The following is a 20,786-nucleotide window of genomic DNA, read 5'->3' on the forward strand; positions in this document are numbered from 1 at the left end:
CCACCTCAATTTCTTAACATGAATGCCATGCCTCCCATGCCTATGAATGTTATGTCTACACAGAATATGAATGCTCAGTTTGCTAACATGCCATTTGCACCTAATCCTTATTATGCTGCATTTAGCATGCCACAAATGCCATTTAGCATGCCTCACTGGAATAACATGTGTACTAACAATATGCCATTCCCTGTTGATTACAATATGCATGATAATTATGTTTCAATGAATGGTTTCAAAGGACCAACTCAAATGACCAAGGATGAATCTGATATCCCTAAGTCAAATGAGATAAATCCTAAGAAACAGAAAAAGAAAGCTAATAAGGCAGGACCCAAGGAAACTGGGGTACCAAAATCAACTTGATTTGATTTTGATGTGTGCAGGGAAACAGAAAGAATCTTTGGTACTTGGATAGTGGTTGTTTAAGACACATGACTGGTGATTCTACCCTGCTCACAGAGTTCAAGGAGAGAGCTGTCCCAAGTATTACTTTTGGAGATGACATCAAGGGTTATACTATGGGATATGGCTTGATTTCAAAGGACAATGTCATCATTGAGGAGGTTGCCTTAGTGGATGGTCTCAAACACAATTTGTTAAGTATCAGCCAGTTTTGTGATAGAGGCAACTCAGAAACCTTCAATTTAGAAGCCTGTGTTGTGACTAATAAAAGAAGTAACAAAGTGGTTCTCACTGGTGTGAGAAAAGGAAATGTGTACCTAGCTGATTTCAACTCATCTAATGCAGAATCTGTTACTTGTCTTCTCAGTAAAGCAAGTCAGGATGAAAGTTGGCTATGGCACAAGAAGCTATCCCATTTAAACTTCAAGACCATGAATGAGCTAGTAAAGAAAGAACTGGTTAGAGGCATTCCTCTAGTGGAGTTTTCTAAGGATGGATTGTGTGATGCCTGCCAAAAAGGGAAGTAGATTAAAGCATCATTCAGGAAGAAACTTGATTCAATAATTGAAGAACCTTTACAATTGCTACACATGGATTTGTTTGGATCAGTCAATGGTGTGTCCATTTCAAGGAAAAGATTTTTCCTAGTAATTATAGATGATTTCTCAAAGTTCTCTCGGACATATTTCCTAAAGTTTAAAGATGAGGCTAGTGAAATCATCATCAATCACATAAGGCAAGTCAATAATCATCCTGATTTCAAGGTTAGAAGAATCAGGAGTGACAATGGAACTGAGTTCAAAAATTCTGTCATGAGAGTATCTTGTGAGGAAAATGGGATTCTGCATGAGTTTTCAGCAGCAAGGACTACACAACAGAATGGAGTAGTGGAAAGGAAGAACAGATCACTTATTGAAGTTGCAAGGACAATGCTTGAAGAATCTAAACTGCCAACCTATTTCTGGGCTGAAGCTGTAAATACTGCATGCTACACTCAGAATATTTCTCTGGTTAATCAAGAAAGATGCATGACTCCCTATTAATTGTTCAAGAACAAGAAGCCAACTCTAAATTTTCTTCATGTCTTTGGCTGCAAGTGTTATATTCTGAGAAATCAAACTGGTCAAAATGGGAAGTTTGATGCTAAAGTAGATGAGGGAATTTTTGTTGGATATGTTGTTGGTAAAGCATATAAAGTCTACAATCTAAGAACCAACATTGTTTTGGAATCAATACATATTGTGTTTGATGATAAAAATATTGAAGGACTGCAAGATGGAGATTACCATGAGAGCCTCAAATTCGACTATGTGGAGATGGTTAGTGATGATAGTGATGATGAAAGTGATCAAGAAACTGTATCTAAGGATAATGCAGAAAAATCCACTACCAATGAAGCACAAAACTCAACATCTGTCGAGTTACATAATGCTTCATCCATCAGGAGGCAATCTGCATTATCCGTCGGGAGACAACCAGCCTCATCTGTCGGTACTCAAAACTCACCATCCGTCGAGTTAACAAGAGAAGCTAGAAATCAAGATAGATCACCTATAGAAAGTTCCCCTTTCTCAAATCAAAGATCCACAAACTCAGGGGAAGTTTCTAACAATCAAAACTCAGTCACACATCAAGACAATAATGAGGCATGTTCATCTAGAGCTAATCTACCTCAACAAAGAAAATGGACAAAAGATCACCCCTTTGAGCTTATTTTTGGTGATGTTTCTTCTAGAGTTCAAACAAGGAGAGCAACTCAAGAAGAATGTCTATACAGTAGCTTTCTTTCCAAGGAAGAGCCAAAGAAGGTAGAAGAAGCTTTGTTGGATCCTGATTGGATTTTAGCTATGCAGGAGGAGCTAAACCAATTTGAAAGGAATAATGTATGGAAGCTGGTGCCCAAGCCTAAAAGAAATAATTCAATAGATACCAAGTGGGTATTTAGGAACAAGATTGATGAAAATGGCATAGTTGTCAGGAACAAAGCTGGATTGGTTGCTAAAGGCTACTGTTAACAAGAAGGAATAGATTTTGATGAAACATTTGCTCATGTTGCAAGACTTGAAGCCATCAGAATCATCTTAGCCTATGCAGCCCATGCCAATTTCAGGGTCTATCAAATGGATGTCAAAAAAAACCTTTCTGAATGGAGATTTAAAGGAGGAAGTCTATGTCAGTCAACCTCCCGGTTTTGAAGATCCAAATTTTCCAGATCATGTCTATTATCTTTTGAAAGCACTTTATGGACTGAAGCAAGCACCTAGAGCCTGGTATGACACTTTATCAAAGTTCCTTTTGGAAAATCACTTCACAAGATGTACTGTAGATAAAACTTTGTTTTTCGGAAATGTTAATGGCTCTAGTATACTTGTTCAAATTTATGTAGATGATATTATTTTTGGCTCTACAGATGAGAAACTTTGCAAAAAGTTTGCCAAACTGATGCAAAGTAAGTATGAAATGAGTATGATGGGAGAACTGACTTACTTTCTTGGTTTACAAGTTAAGCAAGTTAGTGATGGAATATTCATTAGTCAAACTAAATACATTTTTGATCTTTTCAAGAAGTTTGATCTAGTGGATTGCACATCTACAAAAACTCCCATGGCCACTGCAACTAAGCTTGAATTAAACACTACTGAAAAGTCTGTGGATATTTTAAGTTATAGAGGCATGGTTGGCTCACTTCTATACTTAACATCTAGTAGGCCAGATATAATGTTTGCTACATGTTTATGTGCTATATTTCAGGCTGATCCTAGAGAATCTCACTTAATAGCTATTAAGAGAATTTTCAGATATCTCAAGGAAACACCAAAACTTGGCATTTGGTACCCTAGAGATTCTGGTTTTGATCTAACTGGTTATTCAGATGCAGATTATGCAGGTTGTAGAATTGATAGAAAAATTATAACATAAACCTGTCAATTTCTAGGAAACAAGCCTGTGTCCTGGTTCAGTAAAAAGCAAAATTCAGTTTCCACTTCTACAGCTGAAGCTGAATATATTGTTGCTGGTAGTTGCTGTGCACAGATATTATGGATGAAAAATCAATTGCTAGACTATGGTTTGCAAGTTGAGAGGATTCCTATTTTCTGTGATAACACAAGTGCAATTGCCATCACTAAAAATCCAGTACAACATTCAAGGACAAAGCACATAGATATCAAGTACCACTTTATAAGGGAACATGTAATGAATGGTACTGTGGAACTACATTTTGTTCCAAGTGAGAAGCAGCTTGCAGATATCTTTACCAAGCCACTAGATGAATCCACTTTTCAAGGTTGGTAAGTGAGTTAGGTATGCTTAATTACTCTTAAATCTATATGAGTTAATTTGCAAGTTGAAATACAACCAGAAATTTAATTGATTTTTCAGTCTTGGATGAAATTTTGGCTAAGTCAAAATTTACATCTCGACGGATAAGTTTGATCATCCGTCGGTATACTATTTGCTAATAAAAATCAATTATTTTTCTGGAATATTTTATGACTCGACGGATAACTGTTTATCCTCATCCGTCGAATTGTCTTAATCTCAGCTGTTAAATCCCTGTATATTATCCATCGAGTATACTTACAGTTTGTAAGAATAACACGACGGATAATGGGTGGAATTTTTACAGTTTATTTTTAAACGACTATTTTAGGCAATTTCTATTGGTTACTTTATTTTACTTTATTATTTTTATCAGTTATTTTTGAGATAGTATAAAAGCTTATTTCATTTCAATCGCTTTTCTTTTATCATTCTCAATTCAACTGCTCTAATTTCATTCTCTCTCAAAGCACTTACTCTCTTTCTCTTCAAGGTCTTATTCTCTAACAATGGCACCTGTTGTAAAGATTATGTCTCAAACTGGGTTCATTTATGAGAAGAACAATTTCACTGCACTAGTGAACAAGGGTATTCAGCATTCTGGTGATTATCACAAGATGATGGACTTTGTGAAGAATTGCAAGCTCAATTATGCCATGCTGGAATCACCCACAATCTTCTGTGAAGTTGTTGAAGAGATGTGAACCACTGCTAACTACAACTCTACAGATAAGACCATCACACTAACCATTAAAGGTAAAGAATTTTGTATCAATAGTGATGTGATAAAAGCATGTTTTAAAATTCTTGATGACAATGTGACCTCACCACACACTGACACTGATATAATCAATATGCTTAATTCCATGAACTATGCACTTACTACTTCTAAACTGAGTGACATTAGGAGAATGGGTCTTAGAAAAGAATGGAGTTTCATGTGTGATGTAGTTACAAAGGTTTTCTCAGGAAAGATCAGTAATTTTGATTCAGTGAATATTTCCATGCTTAACATGCTCTACATGCTAGTTACAGATAAGTATTTTAATTTTAGTGAACTTGTTTTGTTTGAGTTAGGTTTTAAACTGGGAGAGTTAAATAAAAGAGGTAAGAATGTGTATTATGCTAGATTCCTTATGATGTTAGCTAACCACCTTTGTAAAGAGATTGTGCTTGAGAACCCTAATAACAAATAAGACTGTTGGGTTCAAGAGAGAAGGCTCATTGCAGATTTGAATAGGGCCAATCATCACAAGGATGTGCCATTATTTTATTTTCCTGTAATGCAAGCACCTCAGGTAAGTGAAGTAAGTTCATCTATCCCTACAACTATTCCAACCTCATCAATTTCTTTGAGTTCTAGTGTGGCTATGGCAATTGTGTCAATGACCAAACAGTTGCCTACCCAAGCTACCTGTAATATACATGAATTTTATATATTTTAAATAATAATAATAATAAAGTATTAGAATTAGATTATAAATAAATTTATGTTTTACTAATTAGAACAAATTTAGGGCTATATGCTATTTGATGTGTCTCAAACTCCTAATTGGTGTGTTCTACTTATCCATAAATATATATTTATATTAATCCATGCGGTTACTCGAGTCTAACAATCAAACCCTATGGAAGCTGCATAGAAAAGAAGAGTAGGCGAAGTCAGAGGACAAACTGAGTAGAGTCGTCAATTTAATTCATCAAATACAAGGTCTTCTTCAAGCTCTTAGTTCTCAGGTTACTATATTAGTTCCTAACTTACTTTTAATGTTGTCAATGTTAATTAAAGTATTATTTCGATCATGATATATGCTTTCGTAGTTGATGTTTTGTATCATTATATATATTATTATATTAAGATTATAGATTTTTAGGTGTGATAAATACATGCTATTAATTGTTGACAAGTATAGATTGTAGATTAATTAACTCTATTTGTATACACATATTAACCCAATAATACAAGGTATGTTACTATTTTATTAAATCAAGTATAACCATGTGCTCATGTGTGTAGTTTTGTGTCCACCAAATTCATGATTTTATTATAAGGTTAAACCGAGTATTAGACTTAATTTTTTTATATATATTATTAATTTATGAGGTGCTTTGTTTATGAACTAGATTAATAAATTATATATGTTAATTTTGTTAGTAAGTGTGGCTGTAATTGCAAATGTACTACTATTTTAATTTTAATTTGATGTTATGTGAATGGTTTAATCCAGGATTATGTTAAGAGCAATATTAATTCAGGTTATACTTTAAACATCATTATTTATGTTAATAATATTTTGATAATGTACGTCGTCATCATCATCTGAGTTGAGTATCATGCATAACAGAGGCAAGTCAGGGTTTTTTTTAGTTGTTCAATACTAATTCATTTGGTGTCTTGTTTATAAATTAAAATGATTAAACTTTGATCTACTAATTTGGCAGGAGTAAAAGTAACGTGGTGTACATGTAATACTAATTTAATTTGTTATGCAAACTTTAAGAAGCTATGTTTACAGAGGTCTGGGACATCATTATATCTACTAGTATTTTAATAATATAGGTGCATCTAGTAGTAAGGAGCATTCCTAGTATTTGAATGTTAGTAATTTAGTTATATATTTTTACTAGTGCATGACTAATTAGGCCTAATGCACGAGTAATAAATGTGTTATTAAATAATAGAAATAATCTAAAAACGAACTTATACTAATAATAAATTATTAATTATTCTTTATTTTATTTTTTTATGTTATTTAGATCGGGGTCGGGGAATTTAGCGGAGTGTTTGCGGATCTCGTTAGTATTAGAGTTTGCGATATTTGAGGTACGGATTATGTCCCCTTTTATTCAGCGCTACTCCTCTTGTCCATTATATTTATTTGATTCATTCCGTTCTACTTTCTGTTCATTCCGTTAATATTTGCTTTGACTGTTTCAACTTCTAAAAATTATTTAGATACTTGTTTATGCGATTTTCAAAAATTATTTATGACACCCTCTGCTTTGGAAATCAAAATTATTTGTCTCAGGTGAATTTTAAATTTTGCGAAAAATAATATTTTTCTGATTTGGACCCTTAGTGTGATTTAGGGTATACCGAGTTAACCAGCTGTAGGGGTACTACAGCCATGTCATTGCGGCACCAGTGACATGACACTTCCGTGACAGTGTGATTGGTCACGGCGTATCCTTCTGTTAGCTCTTGGGAGGAGCTTTTGCGCATTTGATATTTGTTTCAGGATACGTGGGTGCACCCAGAGTTTGATTTATGATTTGATTTATGGTGATGTTGTATATGCCGTACACGTTATCCATTCTGTTGCACGCATTAGGTACCCTATGATGTGTGTATTTGTATCTGTTCTGATCTCGGTATGAAATATCCTAGCCTCTCGTTGCTTCAGCCTTACTTATTTTTAAAATTGTTGTGTTATTATAATTTTGCAGATTGTTTATTTCTGATCTCTTTGTTTTATAATTGTATTCCAAATCCGTACTAGGCGCTTGGCTCACGCCGTATTCTTTTTCTGGCAGGTGCTTAGGGGAAATTGGGATTGTGTGATGGAGAGCTACCCCAATTCGTTGATTAGGATTTCAGAATTTTATCATTAGTAGACTTAATTATTTATTTAGAGAATTCAGAATTTATATTATTATTTTAAATAGTTTGGAGATTTAATATTATTCTGACGATTTTAAACTGTTTAATTTTTTTTTTATTTAGAGATATATTAGTGCTCTGTTTGCAGGTTTATGGATTATAAGTAATATTTCCCTTCTATTTTAAGAAGGGGGTGATACAGAGATGGCATCAGAGCTTAGGTTCTTTCTTGTAGAAAACCTACTTAGGTTGACCTGTGAGTGTTTGGGTAGACGATAGGATGGGTGTTCCATTTAATTTTGTTTCATTATGCTCTTTATCGTTTCATTCTGTTTCATCATTTTGAAATCTGTTTGTAATTGCTTCATCGTATTTATTCTCATAATCTTCATTCGTTCGCTATCTTATGTTGTAGATGCCCCCTAGACGTGATCCTTTTCATATTGACCCCGCTCAGCTTACTGAGATGATAGGGTAAGCAGTGGCTCAGGCTGTACAGCAGGCTTTGGCAAACCAAGGAAATCAGAATGGACAAGGAAATCAGAATGGCAATGGGAATCAGAATCAGAATGGTCAGGGCCATCAGCTGGAGTCGTTTGTATGGTTGGAGAGGTTTGTGAAGCAGAAACCAGACTCTTTTAGTGCAACACTGACCCCCATCGATGCTGAAAATTGGATTGTTCATCTCGAGAAGATTTTTGATGCACTGGGTTGTGATGAGATTCAGAAGGTCAGGTTAGCTGTGTATAAGTTGGAGGGGGATGCTCAAAGGTGGTGGAGAGGAGAGAAAGCTACTAAAGGGGAGCAGTATGCAGAGGCTTTGGAATGGCAGAGATTCAAGGAAGTATTCTATGAGCAGTACTTCTCTAATGCTGATAGGGAGGCTTATTTGAGGGAGTTTCATTCTATTATGCAGCACCAGGATGAGAGCATTACTGATTATATGGCGAGGTTTATAAGGCTGGCTGGATTTGCTGGGACAGTTGCAGGGACTGCTGCGCAGCAGGCTGATAAATTTAAATGGGGGTTGAAGTCTCATCTGAGGGGTTCCATAATTTCTTTTAAATTTGATAATGTGGCAGAGGCGGCTGATGCAGCAAAGGATGTTGAGAAGGAGCGCATAGATTTCAGGACTTCCAGGTCTAACAGTGGTAGTAAGAGGACTAGGGATGATCAGGGTTTTGCACAGGGTAGACAGTGGTATGGAGGTCAGAATGGTCAGTAGGGACAGTGGCGCGGACAGAATCAGAATAGGGGTGGTCAGTCATTCCACGGCCGGAATCAGTATGTTGGTCAGAATCAGAATCAGCAGTTTCAACGACAGAAGCAGCCTAGGAAGTGGCAGAATCGTCAACAGGGGCAGAGCCGTTACGCAGTATATGGGGGAAACCCCAATATGATTCCAGTGGCTCCTTGTGCTACATGTGGTGGACATCATCCAGGTAGAGCTTGTTACAGACAGACTGGGGCTTGTTTCTTGTGTGGTAGCTTGTCCCATAGGGCAAAGGATTGCACAGTGTCACGCAACCCTGGTGGAGGAGGAGCTGGCGGTGGTAGTGGCAGTGGAAGTCAGCAGAATCCTACAGCCAGAGTGTTTGCATTGACTGCAAATCAAGCAGCAGCTAATTCAGGTACCGTTTCAGGAACACTTCTTGTTGGTAGACGTGATGCTTATATGTTATTTGATACTGGTTCGACCCATTCTGTTGTGTCTTTATCATTTGTTCGTCATCTAGGCGTTGCACCTTCATTGTTATATCCTCATATGTCAATTTCAACCCCGATGGGGAATTCTGTTGTTATTTCTGATGTGTATCGAGAGTGTCCGATAGCTGTTGGAGATAGAAGATGTAAGGTTAACTTGCTTCCCATGGAGATGCATGACTTTGACATTATTTTGGGCATGGACTGGTTGAGTGAACATCGTGCCACAATTGATTGTCAAGGAAAAAGGGTGATCTTTGGGGATGCAGATAAACCGGAATTTGTATACCAAGGGTCTCAGCCGAAGGGGGATGTTAAGTTAATTTCTGCTCTAAAGGCGAGTAAATTATTGTCTAAGGGCTGTGATGGCTACCTTGCTTTCGTGAAGGATACATCGAAGGATGAACCTCGCATCGAGGATTATCCAATTGTGAGGGAGTATGAAGATGTGTTCCCTGATGAGCTACCAGGTTTGCCACCACATAGAGAGGTGGAGTTTACTATTGAACTTGTTCCAGGTGCCGAGCCTATTTCTAAGGCGCCTTATCGAATGGCACCACTTGAGTTGCAAGAATTGAAGGAGCAGTTGCAAGAGTTGTTGGATAGAGGATTTATTAGGCCAAGTGTGTCTCCTTGGGGCGCTCCTGTGCTGTTTGTGAAGAAGAAGGATGGTTCCATGAGGTTGTGCATTGACTACAGGGAGTTGAATAAGGTGACTGTCAGAAACAGGTATCCTTTGCCACGCATTGATGACTTGTTTGATCAGTTACAAGGGGTGAAGTACTTTTTGAAGATAGATTTGAGATCTGGTTACCATCAGTTACGAGTTAGGGAGGAAGACATTCCGAAGACTGCATTTCGCACTCGTTATGGTCATTATGAGTTTCTCGTGATGTCCTTTGGGTTGATGAATGTACCAGCGGTATTTATGGATTTGATGAATCGGGTCTTTCATGATTATCTGGATAAATTCGTGGTGGTCTTCATCGATGATATCTTGGTATACTCTAGGAGCAGAGAGGAGCATGAGGAGCATTTACGTACTGTACTTGAAATTTTGAGGGAGAGGAAGTTGTTTGCGAAATTTTCCAAGTGTGAATTCTGGTTGGAGGAAGTGGCATTCTTGGGGCATGTTGTATCTGGTAGGGGCATTGAGTTGGATCCTGCAAAAGTCGAGGCTATTACTAATTGGCCCAGACCTAGCAATGTGACGGAGGTAAGGAGTTTCTTGGGTTTGGCAGGCTACTACAGGCGTTTTGTGGAAGGTTTCTCTTCCATAGCTTTACCATTGACTCAGCTAATGAGAAAGGGAATTAAGTTCGAGTGGAATGATGATCGTGAGAAGAGCTTTCAAGAGTTAAAGAAGAGGTTGGTGTCAGCTCCAATACTTGTGTTGCCATCAGGGAGTGGAGGTTTTCAGGTGTATAGTGATGCTTCTAAGAGAGGATTGGGGTGTGTTCTTATGCAACATGGGAAAGTGATTTCTTACGCTTCTAGGCAGCTTAAACCATATGAGGTGAATTATCATACCCATGACTTGGAGTTAGCAGCAGTGGTCTTTGCTTTGAAGATCTGGAGACACTATCTTTATGGAGAGACTTGTGACATCTTTACTGATCACAAGAGTCTCAAATACATCTTTACTCAGAAGGAGCTTAACATGAGGCAGTGGAGGTGGCTTGAACTTCTTAAGGATTATGATGCATATATTCAGTACCATCCGAGGATGGCGAATGTAGTGGCAAACGCTCTTAGTAGGAAGAACTTGGGGAGTGTTGCATCTCTCATTACTCAGCCGCACCTTATTTCAGATTTGGAGCGCTTGGGTGTTGAGCTGTATGTTAGAGGATCAAGTGGTAGCATTGCAAATTTGAAAGTGGAACCGAATCTTGTTTCAAGGGTTAAGGAAGCTCAGAAGAGTGATACAGGTTTGGAAGCTATTAGATCCGAGGTGGCAGGTGGAAAGCAAACACAATTTCATGTCGATGATGAGGGTGTGATGTGGTTGGGTAGTAAATTGTGCGTGCCCGCAGACCCGACGATTCGTGAGGAAATTTTGAAGGAGGCTCATAGTTCTTCATTTTCTATTCATCCAGGTTCCACCAAGATGTATGGAGATTTAAAGAAGCATTTCTGGTGGAGTGGAATGAAGGGAGATATAGCAGAATTTGTGGGAAAATGTTTTACATGTCAACAAGTGAAGATAGACCATCAGAGGCCTAGCGGATTGTTGCAACAGCTAGATATTCCAGTTTGGAAGTGGGAAAACATTACTATGGATTTTGTAACTCATTTGTCGAGGACTTTCAAGAAGAATGATGTTATATGGGTGGTGGTAGATAGACTCACTAAGTCCGCTCACTTCTTGCCTATTAAAGAGACTACTCCTGTTCATGAGTTGGCAGAGATTTTTCAGCAAGATATTGTTAGACTTCATGGTGTGCCGGAGTCGATAGTTTCTGACAGGGATACGAGATTTACATCGCGTTTTTGGAAGGGATTCCAGCAGGCTTGGGGTACGAGGCTTAATTTTAGTACAGCTTATCATTCGCAGACCGATGGACAGTCAGAGAGGATGATTCAGACATTGGAGGATATGTTAAGGGCTTGCGCGTTAGAGTGGACAGGTGATTGGGATAAATATTTGTATCTTGTCGAGTTTGCGTACAATAATAGTTGGCACGCGAGTATTGGTATGCCACCATTTGAGGCTTTGTATGGTAGGAGGTGTAGGGCACCATCTTGTTGGGATGAGGTTGGTGAGAGAGTCATCGAAGGGCCGGAGTTAGTTAGAATTACTAATGAGAAGGTAGAGAAAGTTAAAGAAAGTCTTAAGGAAGCTCAATCTCGTCAAAAGAGTTACGCGGAACAATATAGGAAGTTTGGGGGATTTGAGCCAGGTGATCATGTGTTCTTAAAGGTGTCGCCTTGTAAGGGTGTGAAGCATTTTGGTATGAAGGGAAAGCTTAGTCCGAGATATGTTGGCCCTTTTGACGTTATGGAGAAAGTAGGGGAAGTATCTTATAGAGTTGCGTTGCCACCACAACTATCTCATGTGCATAATGTGTTTCATGTGTCGGTTTTGAGGGGCTACAAATATCATCCATTACATGTAGTTCAGTATCCATTACATAAGATTAGAGAGGATCTTTCTTGTGAGGAGGAAGCTGAGGCTATCTTAGCTCGAGAGGAGCGAGTTTTAAGGAAGAACACCATTCCGTTTGTGAAAGTTTTGTGGAAAAATCATTCGGAAAGAGAGGCTACTTGGGAATTAGAAGAATCTATTCGTGAGAAATATCCGCATTTGTTCGATTCAGGTACGAGTTTTAGTTTCGTTCGATTTCGGGGACGGAATCCCTTTTAAGGGGGTATATCTGTAATATACATGAATTTTATATATTTTAAATAATAATAATAATAAAGCTAAAGAGGGGAGTGTGAAGGAGGGTAAGTTAGGTGAGGGAAGGGGTGAATATAAAAGAAACCCCAAGAATAAGGTTGGAGAGTTTAGTGGATCCCAGCCTAGCCACACTGTAGTTTCCCAACAAACTGCAGTGCTTAAAAAGGATAAAAGCTCATTTATAACTGCATCCTCCCAAAAGGATGTAGTAATTGAACAAAGCTCTCAACCAAGAGCACAGGCCAAGAGGGTTAGGGACACAAGCTCACCCCAAACTTATGCCAGAAAAAAGAAATCAAAAACCCTTGGGGATGCACAGGGTACACACATAGTGCAAACTGGTGCAACAGACACAGTCACTGCACCTTCACAAATTTAGGTTGATATGGCTCCAATAAATGTGGATTCATAGCCAAAATCTCTAGTTATAGAAGCACCTCAAACACCAAAATCACCAACAAATTCTCTGGATGTGGATATGATATACACATCAATTCCTGATTCCCCTTCTTTAACTCTGTTGGGGAAGCCAAAGTCTAGTGCAAGTGAGCATCATCTTTTAGATGATTTGTTGGCTCACTTGCCAATTCTTTCAGGAACTATTGTATCATCTGTGCCCAAAATATCTTCAATCAACACAGAGTCAACAATAATTTATTTTCCCAGCTCATTCATTTCTACTCTCTCGACGGATATTGCTCATCCGCCGAGTAGTGATTGTATCCCGACGGATAAGCCTAACAGCAGTTATCCGTCGGATAGAAAAACCACTCACTCGATGGATATCACTCATCCATCGAGTATATCTGCACAGCTTCAAACTTCATTTATTTTAAGTGCAGAAGATTTAGTGGTTGTGCAGTCACTCTTAGGATTGAGAGAGAAGAGTATTTTGAGTGAGTGTCTGGGTTGCTCCCAGGAAAAAGGAGAGGAAATGAGTGAAACTATGCAATCCATTTCTTCAAGATTGGCAAAAGAGAGTGAGAGGAGTCCCACCTTAGTAGGTGAAGGTGAGGGTGGGGAGCCAGGGTGAGACCCTGATGCAACAAAAGAGAGAAAACGAGAGAAATGCAGGTACTAGAGCAATAAGGATGGATGTCATTGCTAGTGAGTCAATGAATATCCAGGATGCAGACATGGAAGGAATATCTCAGCATCATAAAGCTGTTATAGATTCCACTTCCCTTGATGCTGAGGCATTTACTCACCCGGTTCCAGCTTATCAACTTCTAGCTAAACAGGGCAATGACAATGCAGAAAGGATGTTGAATTTGGTGCATACCATACAGTCTATGATGAGAGCTAAGGATGCCATCACAGCTTTGCCTTCTACAGCTGGTGATGTGGACTATGAGACTGGTGGTTCAGCTGATTTCTTTGGAGATGGGAGTGGGGATAGTGAAGATGAAGCAATGGACATAGGGGGAGAAGTAGGCTCAAGTTCAAGATCAGGTATGCCATCATGGGCATTCCCAAAGCATTGTGATGAGCATTACTTCAAGACAACCCTGATCCAGCTAATCAATCAGACAAATACTGCTCTTCAAACCACTACTAATGCCAGCACCAAGAAGCTCCTTCAGGCACATCTAGCCTCCCTGCAACTTCAACAAATCCAGGGCTTCCAGCATGCTAGGGATGTAAACACCATGAAGGGTGATATTGAGGAGATGAAGAAGGCCATTTCAGATAAGATAGATTCTAAACTTCCAGAAGCTACAATGCTTGACATCAAGAGGCAATTAAGGAAAAATTCTGATCTGTCAACCAAGATAGATGCCTTGGACACAAGAATGTCAACCATGGAAGCATCTTTAACTGCCATTCATCTTCATTAAGCCCAACAGACAAATCTACTACAAAAACTGGTGGCTGCTCAAACCCCCTTCTCACCTCAACTTGACGATATCAAAAAGGGGGAGAAAGGACCAAGTGAGGGGGGAGACCAAGTGAGGGGGGAGACCAAGTGAGGGGGAGAGGCTTCAAATTTAAATCAGTAAATTAATTGTGCCTTCAATTACTATCGCAAAGCCATCAGTTACAGATAGTATAGATCTAATCAATGCAGCAGCAGCCAACATAAGAGGAGCTGATAAGGAGAAGTTGATTTTAGTCAACTGGGAGAAGATTGATGAGGAAATACAGAAGAAGTTTGAACTTGTCAAGGAGCCATCAGTTACAGATAGTATAGATCTAATCAATGCAGCAGCAGCCAACATAAGAGGAGCTGATAAGGAGAAGTTGATTTTAGTCAACTGGGAGAAGATTGATGAGGAAATACAGAAGAAGTTTGAACTTGTCAAGGAGCCAGTTAAGTCAGCCATCCATCACTCTCAAGTCAAGAAAATTAGTGTGAATGAGATGAGCATGAACTATCTGGAAAGAGGACAGCCTTCCTGCATCAAATCTCCAAAGGCTGAAACAATTCTGAAACCAAGGGTAAACTACTCAAAATCATCATTGAAGAACCCATTGGATACTGTTTATGAGACACCTAAGCCTGATGAGAAGAAGTTTCTGTCAAGATCAATTGTTTCTACAAAGATCCAGCTGATTCAGCTTCAAAAAGAAGAATTGCAAAGATTTTCAAGAATGGGAAAGAAATTTGTGTGGTGGCTGGACATCCTCAATTTGCTCAAGGAAAGAGAGAAGAAAAGGCTAGATTGAAGTAGGAAAAGAAGCAAGCTGTTATGGATGCTAAAAAGACTAAACAAAAGAAAGAGCAAATTGCTATCTTGGCCAAGCTACATGCTGTAAATTCATCACAACAAATTCCTGATCAGCCATCTGAAATTACTGAATCAAAGAAGCATGTTGAACAACAGAAAAAATCTTCAAGAATCAAGGAATTGGCTAAAAGAACTAAAAGGAAACTGGATATTGTTGACAAGGAATTGGAAGATCAATTTCCTAAGGAATCCACACCATCTACAACTCAAGCATCAAAGCCCTCTGTGGTATTTGAAGATATCAGGGTGGTGGATCCCTGCAGCAATATTCATGGTGAACCTATTATGCCCAAGGATGAGCCAATAGAATGGGAGAACATACCAATTCCTGACTTCAATCTACCAATCCTTAACAAGCCAAAGAGAACAAAGTCAAGAGCAATCAAGAAAGTGAAGCTGTCACCTCTCAAAAAGTCAAATCTGTAGTCAAAGCTCAATCCAAAGTCAATAGGGGAGATTATATGTACTTGTGTGACATCAAGGAATTTTCTGATCTAAACCTCTATCTAGATGAACTAGATGAAGTGAGAGGAATTGATGCATACAGAAACCTACCGGAAAGGTTAGTGTTCAAGTACAAAGGAGGAAAGGAGATTCAGTGGCCACTTCATAGGATCCTTCAAGAAAGCCAAGCTGTACTGATTAAAGTTTATTCAACCTTCAAGAAGAATTTTGGGTTCAATATTACTGCAAGAAGATTGGTACTGAAGAAGATTAAAGAGCTAAGGAGTGTTAGAGCTAAAGATGCACTTCCAAAGACTCTAATTATCCTTACACAGGGAGAAGAGTGCATCTAAGGCCCTACTGGCTGATGGAGTTCATGGATGACAAATGTGTGAGAAGATTTTTCAGATTAGAAGACCAATTGAGCATCTCCAGCAATGAGACTCTTTTGGAAATGCAAGGGAAGCTAAATCTCTCAGAATCTGATAAACTGGAATTCCACAGGCAGTTCCAAAATCAGATTGAAGAAAACAACCGAAAGCTTGGAAAGAGATCCAGACCTTCAAGGAATTAGATAGATCTGCTCAGGCTAAAGGAGCATCTTGAAAATGATTGTGAGCAAAACTTTGTACATTTTTGTTATTTGAAACACTTTTCAGTAATATCTACCTTCTTTTAAAGTTGTATTTTTAGGGTGTTTTGTTATCATCAAGTATCTCTTATTTTATGGCTACAATTCCAGTAGACATATATGGGGGAGATTGTTGTGCATATGTTGTGTACTTGATTATTTTATGAACAAAACACCTTGGTAGATTTTACTTAGTGAAATAATGTAGCGCTCGACGGATAAGACTTTTAGTCTCGACGGATGACTCATTATAGTCCCGACGGATGATGACTTATTATCCATTGAGTGAGTAGCTTGTGTAACAATAAGTCTGTAGCAGTATTTGAGTCATTATTGACTTTAACTAGATATGCAGAATAGGTTGATTAATTGTAAATAGATGATATCTTGTAATTCTGCATAAGTGAAATAAAGTCAAGTGCCTGATTGCTACCCGACGGATAAACAACAATGCACTCGATGGATGATTAACAACCTGACGGATGATCATTAACTCGATGAATGATCATGAACTTAACGGATAAAGAATTCAAACATCTATTGAATGTGACAACACAGTCACATGCGTCGAGTGGATGCAAATGGAATGTGGTAGCCTATTCAACTGGGTTTTTGAGAACAAAGAAATATTGCCATTTCCATGCTATGAAGAAGATATTCAAAGATGCTGGAATAGAGTAATGAAGTAGCATTGTAATAGACTAGATAGTTTTTGTTTTATTATCCTATCTCAATACTTTGTAATCTTAGTGATATAAAAACCAAGAAGTAGCAACTAAGAAACTATCGATCTAAGCAACAAAGCAGAGAAACATTTGTAAGCAGAATTCTTAGCATTTCTCTATAGTCTTAGTTGTTCAATTGTTGTAAGCAGCTGTGAGCATTTTGCACACAGGGTTCTCTCTATATATAATATATATCTCTGGTGGAATCATTCAAATCCACCAGAAAGTTTTTAAAGATTCTTGTTTTTAATTACTTGTGGTTTGATTCATTTAAGTAACTATTCCGCATTGTGCTAATCACTCATATGTATATATATATTCGAGTTAGAACATGTTTAAGTCAAAAAAAGTTTCAAGAATTCCATTCAACCCCCCTTCTGTAATTCTTGTCATATTGTTAAGGGACTAACATATATCCTTAGAGAAGTGAGTTGACTGTGTCTTCTTTTAACATTTAATTCTAGTTCCAGATTGAACTTTCACAGAATCAACTTTTATAGCGTTAGATGTCTCTTTTTCTTCTTTATCACCATTATCATCAGAATTGGTATTTCTCCTCTGTTAGTCCCAAAGTATCGTAGAAGGGGGGGTTGAGTACGATACCTACAATCTTTTTGATTCGTTTTAAGTTCTTCGTTAAAAGTACAGAATCAAATAAAATACAAAATAATTCAAGGAATATATTGTTTTATTAATATAAACCTTGAAGTTTCTACAATCTAATCAAAGTATTGATTAGCTACAATAAATTCAGCAGCATAACATTCTGTTTACAAGGATAATAAATTGAAGCTTTAATGGAGCTCTCGTAAACTGTCTGTGTTTGCTGAAGAAGATAACTAACTGAATTGAATTACATTCACTTCAGTTTTGTAGTCTTTCAAAATTAAATGAACAGCTGGCCAATTCATGTCCACACAAATCATTTAACTTTGTTGCATTTAACTCAGTGAACAATACCTTCTGTGGCGATAAAGTTCCTCTGTATAGCCTCTGTGGTGACAGCTCTGTGGTGACACAATCACCCTGTATGGCCTCTGTGGCGACAGATCTGTGGCGATAGTTTGTCTTATAAAACTCTGTGGTGACAAGCTCTGTGGCGACACCTTCTCCGATAAAGCCTCTGTGGTGACACACTCTCTCTGTATTGCCTTAAACAATTTGTTCTAACACCTTCTGTGGTGACAGGGGCTTCTGTGGCGACAGAGGTGCCTTAGAGCAAATCCTCTGTGGTTACTTCTCCTGTGGCGACAGGGGTTCCTTAGTGTCTGTACTTAGAATATTTTTGGTTCTTTATCAAGTCACTCTTCAGTGTATCAATCATTTTTCTTCTGTTAATTGAATCAAAATACTTCCTTGAAATACTGATGTTTGGTGCACTGGTCTGGTTCACAAACAACTAGCCTTGAGAGGATCCTAACTCAATTTGTCATATGATTCTGAGTTGATACATACTGATGTTTATCCACTACTTCTTTCACTGAACCCTTGATTTGTAACACTTGAAGTCAATACATGCAGCTGATACTTAAAGCCTCTTGATGTCTTATTCTTCATGGCTGCTTGAACATAGTAATGAACTTCTTCCCATGATCTGTAGGAGAGCTTAATGAATCAATCACATCATTTGGTTCTTTGTGTTTATCATCTCTTTATCTGAAGGGTTCCTGTGCTTCACAGTTTAATAATGTTTATATGTTTCTGTTTTCATGTTGAGTTATAAATCCTCGATTACATGTTACATTACATTATGCTTTATAATCTCCCCCAATTTGATTGTTAGAGTTCGACAAGCAAATCCTTAAGGATAACTCAACTGATAATAAGAAAAAGTACGAACTATAAAAATAGATAAAGATATTAAATACATTATGGATTACATATTCATTTCCAGATTTCTTGCAATACAAATTACAAAGAAGTGTTCCTCTATCCTGAACATATACTCTATGTCTTCTTTGTCTTTATCTTCTTCTACTTCCCGCTTCCTTCTTCTTCTTGAGGCTGAACGGATTTTCTCTTAGAGACTTTCTTCTGAGGACCTGAAGGTTTTGGAGGAGACTCTTTCAGCTCATTCAATCTAGCTTGTACACAATCACGAGCTTCTATTTCAAGTGCATTGACTGGGGGTGGATTATTTAGCTCATGAAGCATTATCTCAAGATACTTGACTTTAGAGCGTTTAGGAACCAGATCAAACAGTAGAGATGATTTTCTGGACATTACGAAGACTGTTATCCTTTTTGGATGTCCTCTTACTCTGCTGGTGTCATTGATCGATTCTTCTTCCATTACTTCGTCAAGAATCTTTATGATAGGGATCAAAACAACCTTGTCATCTTTACAAGAATCTTCGTCAAGAATCTTTATGCTTCTCCATTAATGAACACCATCTCATGACATTCTCTTCTAATTGCCCTCATATCCTTCTCTGTATCTCTGATCATCTTGTCATTGAGCCTATAAGCGTACAGAACTTTAGCGGCTTTGACATCTGCTTCAGATCTCTTAACACCTGGAGATGTCAGTTTAGCTCTTTTGCTCCTTAATTGACTTTCCAGAAAGGTAAGCTGTAGATATCAAATGGTTCCTATGTGTTGGTCAGACATGGTGATATTCTGCAATCTACCACCTGCAACAAGTTTGATCACAAATGGATACATAAATGCTTGAGGAGATACATCCATCATCATTCTCCAAAGTCTGTCTCTGAAGTATTCATTTTCATTCGATTTCAACCATGGGATCTTTGAGGCTAAGACAAACAGTTCAACAATATTCAACTTCTTCAGTACACTTGTAGACGCTTTCATCTGTAGACCATCTTTGTGATTGATAGTGATCTTCCATCCATTCTTCATAATGTTCACATTAGTTCCAGTAATTAATTTGCTGAACCGATCATAGAACTCATGGATGTTTATATATGTCTCTCTGTAGTGCTCCACAGTTCTCAACAGATTAGAATTTCCAGGGTCTGAATAGTGATATGTTTCTGGTTTGTCCATTTTCTTCTTTGTTTCTTCCCATTTACTTCCTTTCCTGTTAGCTTGAAGATATGCTTCTCTCTCCTCTCTGTTCCTTTTCCTTTGAATAGCTCTTTGAATTCTTGCTCTGGATCTTTCTATTTCTTCTTGAATTTCCAAATAAGAGCGATTTATTTTCTCTTTGATTCCATAGGATAGACAGTCATCCGAGAAAGCATCTTCATCTTCAAATTCTTCATCCTCTGTGATGATCATTCTTTCTTCCGTAGCCACTTTTTCAAATCGTGGCTCACACCCTATCGGAACAACACTTTCATCTATCTCACCTTCTACTAATTTTTCTTCAGAAAATAAGGGTGTCAGAGCATATATCTGAGACAGCAGATTTCTCTGAGTTGTAATGATTCTACTCAGATGCCCTGATTGCTCCCCCTGAGATGTTGCGCTTTCTTTAGAGAATCTTTCCTTTAGGAGCACCCTTTTATCAATTCTCTCCTCTAACTCTTCCTTCATCTCTTCTTCAAATACATCATACGTACCAATGGTCTGAAAGGCATCTTGAAGTAGATTAACAACAGTGTCCACTTTTTCTTGTTCTACTACCCTTTTCTCCCCCTCAGTTGGGTTATCCTTCAGAGCTGGTGTTGATTGAGCATGTAAGGTCGAGACAGGGATCTCAAGAGAAGCAGGTAGTTGCTTACTGACTGAGGTCTTTGGCCCAGTACTGGCAAGAGCTGCTTCAGATGAGATCGGGATAGGCACCTGCTTGCTAACGGAGATCTTTGGCTCAGTGTTGGCAAGTGCTTTTCCTTTCCCTGTATGAGATAGAGATCGCTCAA

General features: G+C 38.1%; 1 protein-coding gene across 1 annotated transcript; it reads left to right on the forward strand.

The window, feature by feature from the left end:
* Positions 1-8,723: 8,723 nt before the first annotated feature.
* Positions 8,724-18,177, forward strand: LOC141695041 (uncharacterized). The gene is made up of 5 exons (XM_074499279.1): positions 8,724-9,682; positions 10,178-10,368; positions 10,909-11,096; positions 11,235-11,724; positions 18,149-18,177. The coding sequence occupies exons 1-5, from the start codon at positions 8,724-8,726 to the stop codon at positions 18,175-18,177; spliced, it is 1,857 nt and encodes a 618-aa protein (XP_074355380.1).
* Positions 18,178-20,786: the final 2,609 nt, after the last annotated feature.

This window comes from Apium graveolens, chromosome 2, assembly GCF_009905375.1.
Source record: "Apium graveolens cultivar Ventura chromosome 2, ASM990537v1, whole genome shotgun sequence".
Classification (NCBI taxonomy): domain Eukaryota; kingdom Viridiplantae; phylum Streptophyta; class Magnoliopsida; order Apiales; family Apiaceae; genus Apium; species Apium graveolens.